The sequence below is a fragment of the Leptodactylus fuscus genome, chromosome 4 (genome assembly GCF_031893055.1).
Source record: "Leptodactylus fuscus isolate aLepFus1 chromosome 4, aLepFus1.hap2, whole genome shotgun sequence".
Classification (NCBI taxonomy): domain Eukaryota; kingdom Metazoa; phylum Chordata; class Amphibia; order Anura; family Leptodactylidae; genus Leptodactylus; species Leptodactylus fuscus.
In genome coordinates, this window is record NC_134268.1 from 106,221,012 (window position 1) to 106,234,594 (window position 13,583).

At 40.3% G+C, this 13,583-nt stretch overlaps 1 protein-coding gene across 1 annotated transcript in view; it reads left to right on the plus strand.

Annotated features, from left to right (window-relative positions):
- Positions 1 to 6,011, plus strand: part of PIGN (phosphatidylinositol glycan anchor biosynthesis class N) — a 198,091-nt gene extending 192,080 nt beyond the window's left edge. The window contains exon 29 of the mRNA XM_075270921.1: positions 5,716 to 6,011. Coding sequence (XP_075127022.1) covers positions 5,716 to 5,839 — 124 coding nt within the window. The 3' untranslated portion in view covers positions 5,840 to 6,011. The remainder of the gene's footprint in view (positions 1 to 5,715) is intronic.
- Positions 6,012 to 13,583: the final 7,572 nt, after the last annotated feature.

Sequence of the window (13,583 nt, forward strand, 5' to 3'; positions counted from 1 at the left end):
CCTCCCAAAAACAAATATCTCTGCTTCCTAAACCTACTGACATGGGGGTGGGAAGGAGTGTGATTTTAATGACAACTACTCCCATATTGTATTAATTAAGTTTTAGGGGGTTGATAACTTTATAACTTGATAGTTCGGTGTGTTAAGAATTTTATTGTGATAGGTAGCATCACAAAGAAGGAGTAAGGGGGCCTGGTGAACATATAAACAATTTAACAAATGTATTCTTCCAACCACCTTTCTGACCTTGAAGTACTATAATTGGGTCAGTGAAACATTTTAACTTCCAAGAAACCGCTAAACTAACCGGTAGAGAGAATTAATTGATATATTACCATTACAAAAGCCACATGTCTAGAAGATGCGTCGCACACTCTGGTGTCCTTCATTCTGAAGGAATGAAAAGTGTGCTGTTGTAGCAATTTTTGTTTGATTAACCTTTTAACCTCCCATGGTGTGCGCATCGGTTGTCCGACTCCATAAAATCTTTTATTTTACATTTACTGCACCGCGCCACATTGACCTTTCATCTCCCTCAACAGTTTTGGTTTTGGATGTCCACTGTTCTTAGAAGGTTATTAACTCCCTTGGAAAAAAGTGGCTGGTATATGACTGTAAATATCCATAAAGTCAAAGTAACGTCAGTGACCTTTCATGTGGCTCTATGCCCGGAGATTGCTTGATAACAAGTTCCCCGGCTGTTAGAAAAGAGTTTTGTAGCAGAATACAGAACAAATTATACGGAAGTAAATTGTAAATGTTTCAGAAATAAGGAACAAACAATGTCCTCAACATATATTATTGGTCTTGATCTTCTCCATGACTTGGTATAGGGGGAAATGTCAAGAGTCAAGCTGTAATGAAAAGTTACTATATGTTAATTTCTGATATATTTTCTGTATTAAAGGGGTTCTCCCACAAAAGACATTTATGGCATATTTACAGGATACAGGGGCTCTGAGTGGGAGTCACAGTGGGGAGCACAATACTCTATATACTTGTATCTGGGGAGTTTGAGTATATCTTTATGTATGCAGGAACATACTATTGTGGCTAGTGTTTTATTTGCACATGCTAGTCTTGCACTCTATTGATTCCTTCATGAAGCTAGATGCATCTTAAGTAAAATGCTCCACTTTGTGGATAATGTATTCTGACCTATGTATTTATACTTTTGCACTTGCATTATTGCAGCTTAAATTTTGGATCCACAATCTTTAAATTATTGTGCATACTTATATATATCTATTTGGTGAATTATAACAGCACACTTTTCAGTTCCTCTGACCCCTCTATGGTATATGTGTGTATCATGATTACTCTTTGTACTTTTTTTGTGCTCTTCTCACTGTGACTCCCACTTATGTATTGTTTTCTATGTTTTTAATTGATTTTAAACAAATTCTTTTCCTGCTCAAGTAGCTAATAAATAAAGTATACTTTTGTACAGTTTATATTTTTATGGACATTATTCATTGTTTTACTAGCCTTGATACTAGATAGGTATATTTACAGGATATGCTAAAATCTTCTGATAGATATGGGTCTCTCCTCTGTGACCTACACCTGATCGTTACGGGTCTCTCCTCTGGGACCTACACCTGATAGATACGGGTCTTTCCTCTGGCACCTACGCCTGATAGATACGGTCTCTCCTCTGGGGCCTACACCTGATAGATACGGGTCTCTCCTCTGGGACATAAGCCTGATAGATACGGGTCTTTCCTATGGGACCTACACCTGATAGATACGGGTCTCTCCTCTGGGACCTACACCTGATAGATACGGGTCTCTCCTCTGGGACCTACACCTGATAGAAAACGGGTCTCTCCTCTGTGACCTACACCTGATAGATACGGTCTCTCCTCTGGGGCCTACACCTGATAGATACGGGTCTCTCCTCTGGGACATAAGCCTGATAGATACGGGTCTTTCCTCTGGGACCTACACCTGATAGATAGGGGTCTCTCCTCTGTGACCTACACCTGATAGATAGGGGTCTTTCCTCTGTGACCTACACCTGATAGATACGGGTCTCTCCTCTGTGACCTACACCTGATAGATAGGGGTCTTTCCTCTGGGACCTACACCTGATAGATACGGGTCTCTCCTCTGGGACCTACACCTGATAGATACGGGTCTCTCCTCTGGGACCAACACCTGATAGATACGGGTCTCTCCTCTGGGACCTACACTTGATAGATACGGGTCTCTCCTCTGTGACCTACACCTGATATATAAGGGTCTTTCCTGTGGGACCTACACCTGATAGATACGGGTCTCTCCTCTGGGACCTACACTTGATAGATACGGGTCTCTCCTCTGTGACCTACACCTGATATATAAGGGTCTTTCCTGTGGGACCTACACCTGATAGATACGGGTCTCTCCTCTGGGACCTAAGCCTGATAGATACAGGTCTTTCCTCTGTGACCTACACCTGATAGATAGGGGTCTTTCCTCTGTGACCTACACCTGATAGATACGGGTCTCTCCTCTGTGACCTACACCTGATAGATAGGGGTCTTTCCTCTGGGACCTACACCTGATAGATACGGGTCTCTCCTCTGGGACCTAAGCCTGATAGATACAGGTCTTTCCTCTGGGACCTACACCTGATAGATACGGGTCTCTCCTCTGGGACCTACACCTGATAGATACGGGTCTCTCCTCTGGGACCTAAGCCTGATAGATACAGGTCTTTCCTCTGTGACCTACACCTGATAGATAGGGGTCTTTCCTCTGTGACCTACACCTGATAGATACGGGTCTCTCCTCTGTGACCTACACCTGATAGATAGGGGTCTTTCCTCTGGGACCTACACCTGATAGATACGGGTCTCTCCTCTGGGACCTAAGCCTGATAGATACAGGTCTTTCCTCTGGGACCTACACCTGATAGATACGGGTCTCTCCTCTGGGACCTACACCTGATAGATACGGGTCTCTCCTCTGTGACCTACACCTGAAAGATACAGGTCTCTCCTCTGGGACCTACACTTGATAGATACGGGTCTCTCCTCTGTGACCTACACCTGATAGATACGGGTCTCTCCTCTGTGACCTACACCTGATAGATATGGGTCTTTCCTCTGGGACCTACACCTGATAGATACGGGTCTTTCCTGTGGGACCTACACCTGATAGATACGGGTCTCTCCTCTGGGACCTAAGCCTGATAGATACAGGTCTTTCCTCTGTGACCTACACCTGATAGATAGGGGTCTTTCCTCTGTGACCTACACCTGATAGATACGGGTCTCTCCTCTGTGACCTACACCTGATAGATAGGGGTCTTTCCTCTGGGTCCTACACCTGATAGATACGGGTCTCTCCTCTGGGACCTAAGCCTGATAGATACAGGTCTTTCCTCTGTGACCTACACCTGAAAGATACAGGTCTCTCCTCTGGGACCTACACTTGATAGATACGGGTCTCTCCTCTGTGACCTACACCTGATAGATACGGGTCTCTCCTCTGTGACCTACACCTGATAGATATGGGTCTTTCCTCTGGGACCTACACCTGATAGATACGGGTCTTTCCTGTGGGACCTACACCTGATAGATACGGGTCTCTCCTCTGGGACCTACATCTGATAGATACGGGTCTCTCCTCTGTGACCTACACCTGATAGATACGGGTCTCTCCTCTGTGACCTACACCTGATAGATACGGGTCTCTCCTCTGTGACCTACACCTGATAGATACGGGTCTTTCCTCTGGGACCTACACCTGATAGATACGGGTCTCTCCTCTGGGACCTACACCTGATAGATACGGGTCTCTCCTCTGGGACCTACACCTGATAGATACGGGTCTTTCCTCTGGGACCTACACCTGATAGATACGGGTCTCTCCTCTGGGACCTACACCTGATAGATACGGGTCTCTCCTCTGGGACGTACACCTGATAGATACGGGTCTCTCCTCTGTGACCTACACCTGATAAATACGGGTCTTTCCTGTGGGACCTACACCTGATAGATACGGGTCTTTCCTCTGGGACCTACACCTACCTCTAAAATTAATCCTTAAGTAAGGTTGTTTCCCTTGCTTTTATCTGACCAGCCTAGCTCTGAACCCCCTGTAAAAGTTAATGTTAGTTATGGAAACAGTATAGCTCAGAGAACTACAGTATTTCCGGCTATTGAAGGCTTCATTGTCAGCATAGTCGCAGTCAGACAAAAACAAGGGGGTTTCATTTTAGAGATAGGTGTATTATGGTGTTCTGTCCTTTAAACCATATTACCTAATATATGTTTTTTTTATTACTATCCTATAACCATCAGTTACTAATAGGTGACCCTTTTTGGAAGAGCTGACTAATTTACTGCACATATAGAAGTCTTATGTTCACAATGCCACCATACTGTGTTAAATGTAGATTTTGCCACAGGTTTTCTGGGAAAATTTACCGTATATTTTGCATTGAAATGTGCAAAATCAGCGGCCAACCTAGAAAGAATTTGCAGCCCTTACAACTGCATAGGGTTTCTACAACATATATGCCAAATGTGAACATGGTCTAACAATATAAAACAATGCATGTATGGATTGGTTATAATATTTTTGTAAATTTTATAGTTCAGTGTCCTGTTTCTTCCCATACCCTGTTAGTACTGGATTTTTAAACCATTTAAAGACATCTGTTTTTCATTATGATCTTTTACTTACATTCAGTGAGATCCTTATTTTCTGTGCCCTCTCATTTTCTTCGGTAATGTCTTCACATCCATGTTCTGTTAAATATTAATTTATTCTATTTAATAGATTTACTGACTTTTTTTCCTTTTTAAAATGGATATAATTTTATTTCAAGCAGTCATATCACTGTATACCTTCCGTACAATGTATTCAACTCATCTAGACTATAAACTTAGTTACAAATATAAAACATTCTTTATCAGAGTTTTGTATAAAATGATGTTCTGTTAATATAGATCACAACATGGAAGTGTTTCAGCCCACACAGACCGCTAAGCCTCCATCAAGTTCAGAACGTCTATAAGGAGGGTGTACTGTACATGGGGGTGCTAATATTTGTCAGGATGACAATACAGGTGTGCTGACCACTGGAGTAACACTCATTGCCATTTTAAAGCACATTGGTTGGGAATATTTTACACCTTGTGAGAAGGTGATAGGCGGAGTGCTGGAGTCACAGTATATCTCCCCCAGATTCCTGACATATGTGTGGTCCAGGGCAGGTCTTGAGTAGGCCTCAGCCCAGGTGTGGGTCCTAGGCTCGGTACTGGGCCATAAAAGGCTGCAGAGCCTGCACTTCAAGGCAGATCCTAGGAGGAGAGGAAGTGGCTGGGTCTGTCCTCACACAGAGAGCCTTGTGTTACAGTACAGTGTTGTTTTGGTTGATTTCGTGTGGTTGGCAGTAAGCAAGACGTACAGTTAGTATTTTCTGTTTACTTAGTGCTCAGACGCGCAGGATTTTGGTTTGACATTATTTTGCCTGAAATTAAGGCTGTATTTTATTTTGCTCATTTTTGTGCCTGATATAAAGGTTTATTTATTTTGCTGTTTTTCTTAAATAAACCGCTTTGCTGTAAGATTTGTTTCCCTGTCTCTGAATGGTTGGGTCCACACCACTGCTTCTACCAAGCTACCTTCCTCACAACCTATAAATAACATTACAGATAAGACTTGTTGAATGTCCTACACTTGTATTGTAATAACCAACCCATATATTTTTATTTGCAGTATCAGTCACTTTGTCATTGTGATGTCCATGACCATATTCCTGATGCTTCTGAGTGGCTTGGTCCATTTGCTTACAACAAAGAAGCTACAGATTACAGGGAAAAAGAAGCCCCACAATACCTGACACAGACAACAAGATCCCAAGTTCATTGAAACTGAGCCGAGATTTTATAAAACAAGTGCACTGATCATATGTCAGGAATTGAAATTAGAAGATTATCACTGGTACTGTATGTGTCTAATCCAAGGTCAGCTGCTATTATCACTGGTACTGTATGTGTCTAGTCCAACGCCATTCACTACGCCAATTTTAATAGAAAATTTAAAAAATGTTTGCATGAAGATGGGGCCAAAAAAACAAACAAAAATACTTAATTTGTAAGTTTAGTTCATGCTGTTATGTTCTCCATCCTATGAGAAGTGCTTGTTTTTCTTTTCCTCTCTATATGTTGTAATGGAGACAAGGCACCATGACCACTGTTTGTTAATGTTGCAGTACCTACTGAGAATGGAAACCTAAAGCATATTTACACCAACAATAACAAAGAATAAGGCTAATGCTCCATGGCAACCTGGATTCATCCATGTGTCTTACATGCAGATTTAATGCTTCCATTGGGAGAAGGAGTTGAGTCCTAAGGAAGCAGTGAATTGTGGATTACACTGTGTCTCCGTGGATCCCTAGTCTAGTGGTCAGTCCTGAGCTACAGTGACGTGCCTTTTCTCCATTACTAGCATAAGCAATATCTGTCTCTGTTTCTTACATCATGTGATATGGTTTGGTGTTTGGTTTTGCACTGCAATACTAAGATATTATAAATAAGGTCCAATACATGGCTGGTCTGTGTGAAGAACTATATGAAGAACAAAGAGCTTGTGACATATATAGTGGAGCATGTATAGTATGCTGTATCATATAAGTCATAATTTATCAGTTTTAGCTCTAATCCGTCTGTTTACACAGTATACTATGACTACTGCATTGGTAACTGGTTTTTACCTTACTACCTGTATAGTTTGTTTTAAAAGACAATGGGACAGATTTACAGTTAAAACAAGCCAGGAGTCTGGCTACACTTTCACAAAATTTGGCGTATATTCCTTATACTACTTTTATTACTTACTTTCTGCAGGTTGTCTATGACAAGGGGGACGGGACAGTTAAGCTAAAAAATAGGTGGTGTAAAATTTGGAACAGTCTAAATGTGCACCAGATTTATCATCCAGCATCAGCTATAGTGAGAAATCTGGTGCATTTTAAAATTGTCTTGTTTAAGTTTGCCAAAAACTTAGATGATTGTAGTAAATCTGTCCCAGGGTAATTTGTATGGAAGAAATCAAGATGTCAGTATCATTGTAATTTACATGCATCGTACATTTGCAAGGCTGTGTTTACCCAGCGCTTTCTTACTGTGTAACTACATGTCATATTGCAGTTATGTGTAACACATTTCTACTATGCCAATATGCCAAAGGATTTCAATTTAATGGCTGTGGACATATGGATAAAATGTATAGTAACACGTACTACTCATTACTGCAATTAGAAATCGCATGCAGTTCGTCAGCAAAAAAAAGTGCAGCCTAGCTTCACAGTTATCAAGGGTGTTTATAAAGGGGTACGTGGTGTTTTTTGTTATATTGGGTACTGTATAAACTTTTATATTTTGATTAAACAAAAGCATTATTTTATTACTGAAGTTTGTCTTTTATCTTTATTGCTGAAACCCAAACATGGTAGCAAAATAAATGGATATATATAGGACTTCTGTACAAATGAGGATGTATACTATTATTATAGATACAAGATGTATCTGCTATGGTCAGACTAGCGTTATTTAACCGTTCGAGGACCCTGTACCCCATTTTGCTTAAAAACTGCTTAAAATATTAAAAGATTTTGCTTTCTTCTGACCAATATGGCTGCTTAATGAGGCTGATTGCACACTATGGTATTTTTCATAAGTCTCCGGGTCATGGATTCTACAGCTCCATAGACTTCTATGGAGCCTGCAAAATTCACAGCTTTGTGTACAAAGAAGTCTATGGAATCGCCAAATTCATGGCCCGGAGGCCCATGAAAAATACTGTAGTGTGCAAGCAGCCACTAAGGATACCAGACGTGTTTTGTCAGTGCGTGCGTGTGTGTGTATGCACGTGTGTGATCCATGTGCATGTATGCGTGTGTGCATGCATGTGTGTGGTCTCTGTATATGTGTGCATGTGTGTGCGCGTACGTGTGTGTACATGCATGTGTATGCGTGTGTGTATGCATGTGTGTGGTCCGTGTATATCTATGCGTTTATGTGCGCATGCGTGTATTTGTGTGTGGACATGCATGTGTGTGATCTGTGTGTATGCATGTGTGCATGCACGTGTGTGGTCCGTGTATATGTATGCATATATGTGTGCGCGTATGTGTGTGTGTGTGTATGCGCATGTGTGTGATCCATGTGTATGCATTCGTGTGTGCATGTACGTGTATGGTCCGTGTATATGTGTGTGCACGCGTGTTATCCATGTGTAAGTATGTATGTGTGCATGCATGTGTGTGGTCCGTGTATATGTATGCGTGTATGTGCGCATGTGATACATATGTTTGTGTGTGCGCAGTGCAAATGTCCATGTATGCGGTAGTTGTATGTGAGTATGCATGTACTCTGTTCATCTGTGTGCGTAGGGTGCATCCATCTGAGTTTTCGTGTGTGTGGTCCTTGCGTGTGTGTGTGTGCTGTGCATGTGGTATTTATGGAGTGGTGTTGTGGTATTTGTGGAGTGGTGTTTGTGTTGTGTGTGTCTGGAGTGGTCTGGTGTTTGTGTGGTGTGTTGCGGCATTTGTGTGGTGTTGTGCTTGTGGGTTGGTGTATGTGTGCTGTCTGTGTGATGTTTATATGCTGTTTGTGTGTGGTGGTGTGGCCCCTTCAGCAGCGACTCTTTGGTGCCGTCGCTATAATCCGTCCCTGTCAGTCACAACTATTGTTTTCCCCTCAACACTGTCACTTTCACCTTCACATTTCCCCATTATATGTATAGGGCCTAACTTCGGGGGCCCAATCTCATGACGGGGGGAGCTAGCGAGATGTAACGTGTGCAGTATTCTGCTCCAGTATTCTGCACCATGCGTACTAAATTTAATCCAAATTGGGTGAGAACTGTGGATTTGTATAGAGCGGGCTACTACAGATTTTGAGTTTTATATATATAGATTTATTACTGGAAAGATAACAACCACCATACAAGTGTGTCTATACTGCCTGTATGACCCTGAAAAATGTACATAATAAGGGATAAAAAAAAGCCAACAAGGAACAAGCTTAAGGGCGGGGCCACACATCATGGATACCCTGTGACTTACCTTGAAACAAAACCCAATAAAATGTCTTGAAATCAAAACTTGCTGATCTATAGAAAGCTACAGGAGAAACCCACAGCAATAACAGACATGCTGGCCCTTTTGGGCCACACGGTGGCTCAGTGGTTAGCACTGCAGCCTTGCAGCCATGTCCAGAGGACATGGAGCTCAGTATCATAGTTCCAGATATACCTTTTAATATCTGCAGGATTAAGCTCCGCCTCTGTAGCTGAGCTATCTCTGACTAATTAGATAAATGACTGAATTATTAATTAATGTGCAATATTGTTCATGATGTTTAACATACAAGTCCAGCATAGTATTACCACATTGCATGTCATTATTCTGTACATCAGTGAAAAGTACAGTATGTGTTATCATTCTTCATGGGTTGTGGACCCTTCCAAGAGTCGACATTTATCTTGCGGCTAAAATGGATCATCTTTGAAGGAAGGGAAAAGGCTAAAAAGCAGTGGCATAGACGGAATTGACAGACAAGGAAATTAATTAGTCTCTTTCTATTTCGCCCTGACTCGGGTTCTATTCATTAGATCGCTGGTTTTCTTCACTCAGCTGTAAGACATTGAATAGATGGATGCTTTCCACTAATTACATGACTCAAGTAGCAAATTTACAAATTTACAGTAAAGCCTGAAGTGCAAGAAACGGACATGAAGCCAAAGTTAGCAGCCATCTATGTTAGTCAATGCACATTAATGGAAGTCAATAATAGTGCTACACTATAAAAAGGACAGCAAGTGAAGGGCGAAGGAAATATTCAAAAAAAGAAAGACATGGACCGCACATCCCAATCTTATACATTGATCTAGTGCTTCTCAGCAAATTCTACAATACTGAACATGAGGTTCTTAGTATACATATTGATCAAGGTGCATAAGCGCACTAGACACTTCACAGCGACCTCTTTATAGTGGGTCCCTACTCTACTGGGTGCGGCGCTGCACCGCAACCATCACAACCGCAACACAGCGCCCACAGGGGGAGAAGGGCGAAGGAAAGCCTTACTCTTTATGTGACTTGTGAAAAGCATATATATCACCTGTAATATGTCTTAATTTCTAAATTATATATAAAATCTTAATATTAATTATGTAGTAATATAAAATTTTACAGCACAAACACACAGGAAATTATAGATGTTTTTGTCCAGAGTATAGTAGTATCGTCTGCCACTGGTACTTATCCACAATGCACTATATGGGATGGGTGGGCACCCTATCTATGTTTCCCGATCAATGACTGACCAGCGTTTGGGGAATGAAGCATCCTCTGAGCCATTCTTGACATCCTGACAGCCCTTGCATATCGTCATGTTGAGACTTTACCTGGTGCTTCATTTCATTATGTCCCGGGATCCAATTTGTATGTCGTTGGGTACGTATATACTCACTCTTCCTTACCGAAGACTTGCTCTCTATTTTTTTAAAAGGATGTGTTTTACAGAAAACAGGCACAGATGTTATATCCTATACGGTAAGAATGGTTTTACTATGTAGTTATTGGCATATAGCGTATTCTGGTAGGTCTTGCTGTTTTGTTTGCTCATGATAAACATGGGGATATAATTTGAGGCAAGCCATTTATGTTAGTTAAGGACTGGGCAAGTTCTTATTTTCTAGTTTAGTTTCCTGAAGAAAAAAAATCGTACTGTGTTTTATGTTAAGATTAATGATAGCCAATGATAATGTTTCTTGCCTACAAGGATGTGGAACATAATGACCTTTTCTGTAGTCATTACCCTATATGTACTGTGAAGATACCTAATGGGCCATCACTGAATGAAATTGAAGGGAAAAAGAAATGCAGGAAAGTAGATTTTTATTGTAAAAGGGATTTTACAGGTAATGCTCCATTTCAACAACATATAAAAACTCTTTTACCTACTGCAAATCTGCTCTAGGTTGAATTTAACAAAAAACCTGGTAACGTCAGAGTCTAAAATAGAAAAATAATAAACTTCGCTGTTAATTTTCCTGCTACCACCTCCATGCTCAGTTGTTTAGAATAAAACTAAAGGACATGTCATCTGTGATCTGATGTCACTATGGACAACATGTCATCTCACAAACCATAGATCTGAGAAACTAGAAACAGACTAGAGGAGTTTATTTGTACTTTAGGACACATGCCAGGCTCTTTAAAAAATCCATTTATTTTGACACTAATTCATAGAAATGTCCTCAGTTTTGCTTTAAGGCCCAAGCTAGATGACCATAATGCAGTCACATTTTAGCATCTATATTACAGCCTTAAAATCAGGACCGCCTGAGGGTTCAAGTGCAGCAATTTTACGAAAAATAGGGTTCTATGGAACTGTATTTCATATGTCTGAATAAGGCCTTAGTTGTAATTTTTATTAGGGACAGATGGTTTGTATTCATTACAAGTCCACAATGAAAAGTTTACACCAACAGATTCCTAGTTATAATATGTTATCTTAGAATATCTTCCTGAGAATCAGAGCTTGCCATGTGAATTCTTACGTGGTGTAGGGTTCTTTACCCCAGTTTTTTCACCATGTATTTTTTTTTATTATTGTATTTTATATTTGAGGCATCCCTTATATCGTGAACAAGAGTCATATGCTTCCATTAACTTATTATTTACATGTAATGTTGTGAAGGCAGGGTCATTTAACTATAGAGTAGCTGTTAGTCTTACTTCAGTGAACTGTAAGATATGAGATGTAGCCATTTGCTATCCTGTAAAACGCAGGCATTCACAGCTAAGCGTCCTTTACTGTTAGCAGTTGTTATCAGTTCTAGAAGTGAATCCTCATACGTTCTCTAATTGGCAATGGTTCAGTAAAAGAACAGAAGTAGAAGTGTCTTGGGGGTTCACAATATGTTATTACTGAGATAGTTTACCCATACACCGCATCAATAGGCAGCACAGTATTGTTAGCTACATTGTTACTGTTCAATTGAAAAAAAAGAAAGTAATAAATTGTCATATTTGGTCCCTTACAGCTCCATCCTGATGTTGTAGGTTCAGGAGGCCCAGTAATCCTATACATGTGCTTATGCCTGTCTGAATACATTTCACCAGCCCTTCTACCTTGTGATAAAGAATTAATTGAATCACAGCAAATCTCCTGGCAAGCCATAATTATAATATGAGATCTAACACAGATAAATGCCGCTAAATAATGTATGCCTTCCATGCCTGAATGTACTGAAGCTTTAAACTGCCCTTTGAACTCCGGAGTAAACATTATTATCAATGAATGATGAAATGTATAAAAGATTCATTAATGTGCACAGCAAATTAGTCATTAACATCTGAGATCTGTTATGTGGTTCCCTCTTACCTGTAACCCTTATGTGAGTATAATGTACCAGATTATTCACTGTAGACCAGTGAGTGGATGCATAGCCATAATTAAATCAATTATTCAAGTTTCTTTGTCTTAAGGAAGCGAGTTGTGGATTCTATGGAAGATACGTAACATATTAATTAATTCAGCTCTGCAATTTCACACTGGGTCTTGCAGTTACAATACAATGTTACAGTGCTTTGGCACTATTATTCTGTGGCTGGATTCACATAGGATGATGGCAACATGGACATCAATGCGTACGTGGAAAATGTTTCATCAGAAAATAACAGGTTTTTATTGTTAACATATACTTTTATTTTATGGTGGCCTCTAAAGCAATTACAATAGGCTGGCGCTTCCTGTTTTCTGGAAACTTACCTGTATAGACTGGAAAAGCCATCTCTATTGCAAGAGATTTGGCAAGTTAACAACAGCTTTTTTGTACTGGTTGAGGCCTAAATATGATGGATACCAACACTATATACACAGATAGGGTTCTGCATGAAACTTCCCTGTCACTCCCTAATATTTGTGAGATGTGTACCTAACATCCCAGTAGAACAGTGCAAGAAAAACTGGTTGCTTTGTGTTCTGTCACTGTATAATTTACTATTTTCACTGTAATCTATGTTATTGCCATCTGAAACCTGTAGCACCTTAAGAACATACCATTTAGGCTGAGAATGAGCTCATGGTATAGTCCTCAATTTAGGACATTCTGGTTGGGGGAGACTAATTAGTCTTCCCCTTCCCTAGTATGGTATGAGGAGAGCCCTGGTAAAGACTGCACTCAACATGATGTTACAAGTCAGTCCTAGTGACTTTTTGAGGCAGCATTTCCCTTCTTAATTTTATGGAACTTTGTGTGTATGTAGGGCAGGGCAAATTGGACACCCTTTTTGGAACCTGCAGTCTAGACATCACAGGTAATTTCATGGTGTTTTATGAAACTTGAAGCACTTCTTTTTAGAAGATTGCAACAGCAATGGATACACTGTTGGCACTACTAAAATTAAGTATTTTTGTCAGAAAACTATTGCAATTACACGTTTTGTTATACATATGTTTATTTTCATTGTATGTATTGGAACAACACAAAAAAAAAAAAAGTCAAAGATTTTATATAATTTCACACAAATATCCAAAATTGCGCCAGACAAAATTACTGACACCCGC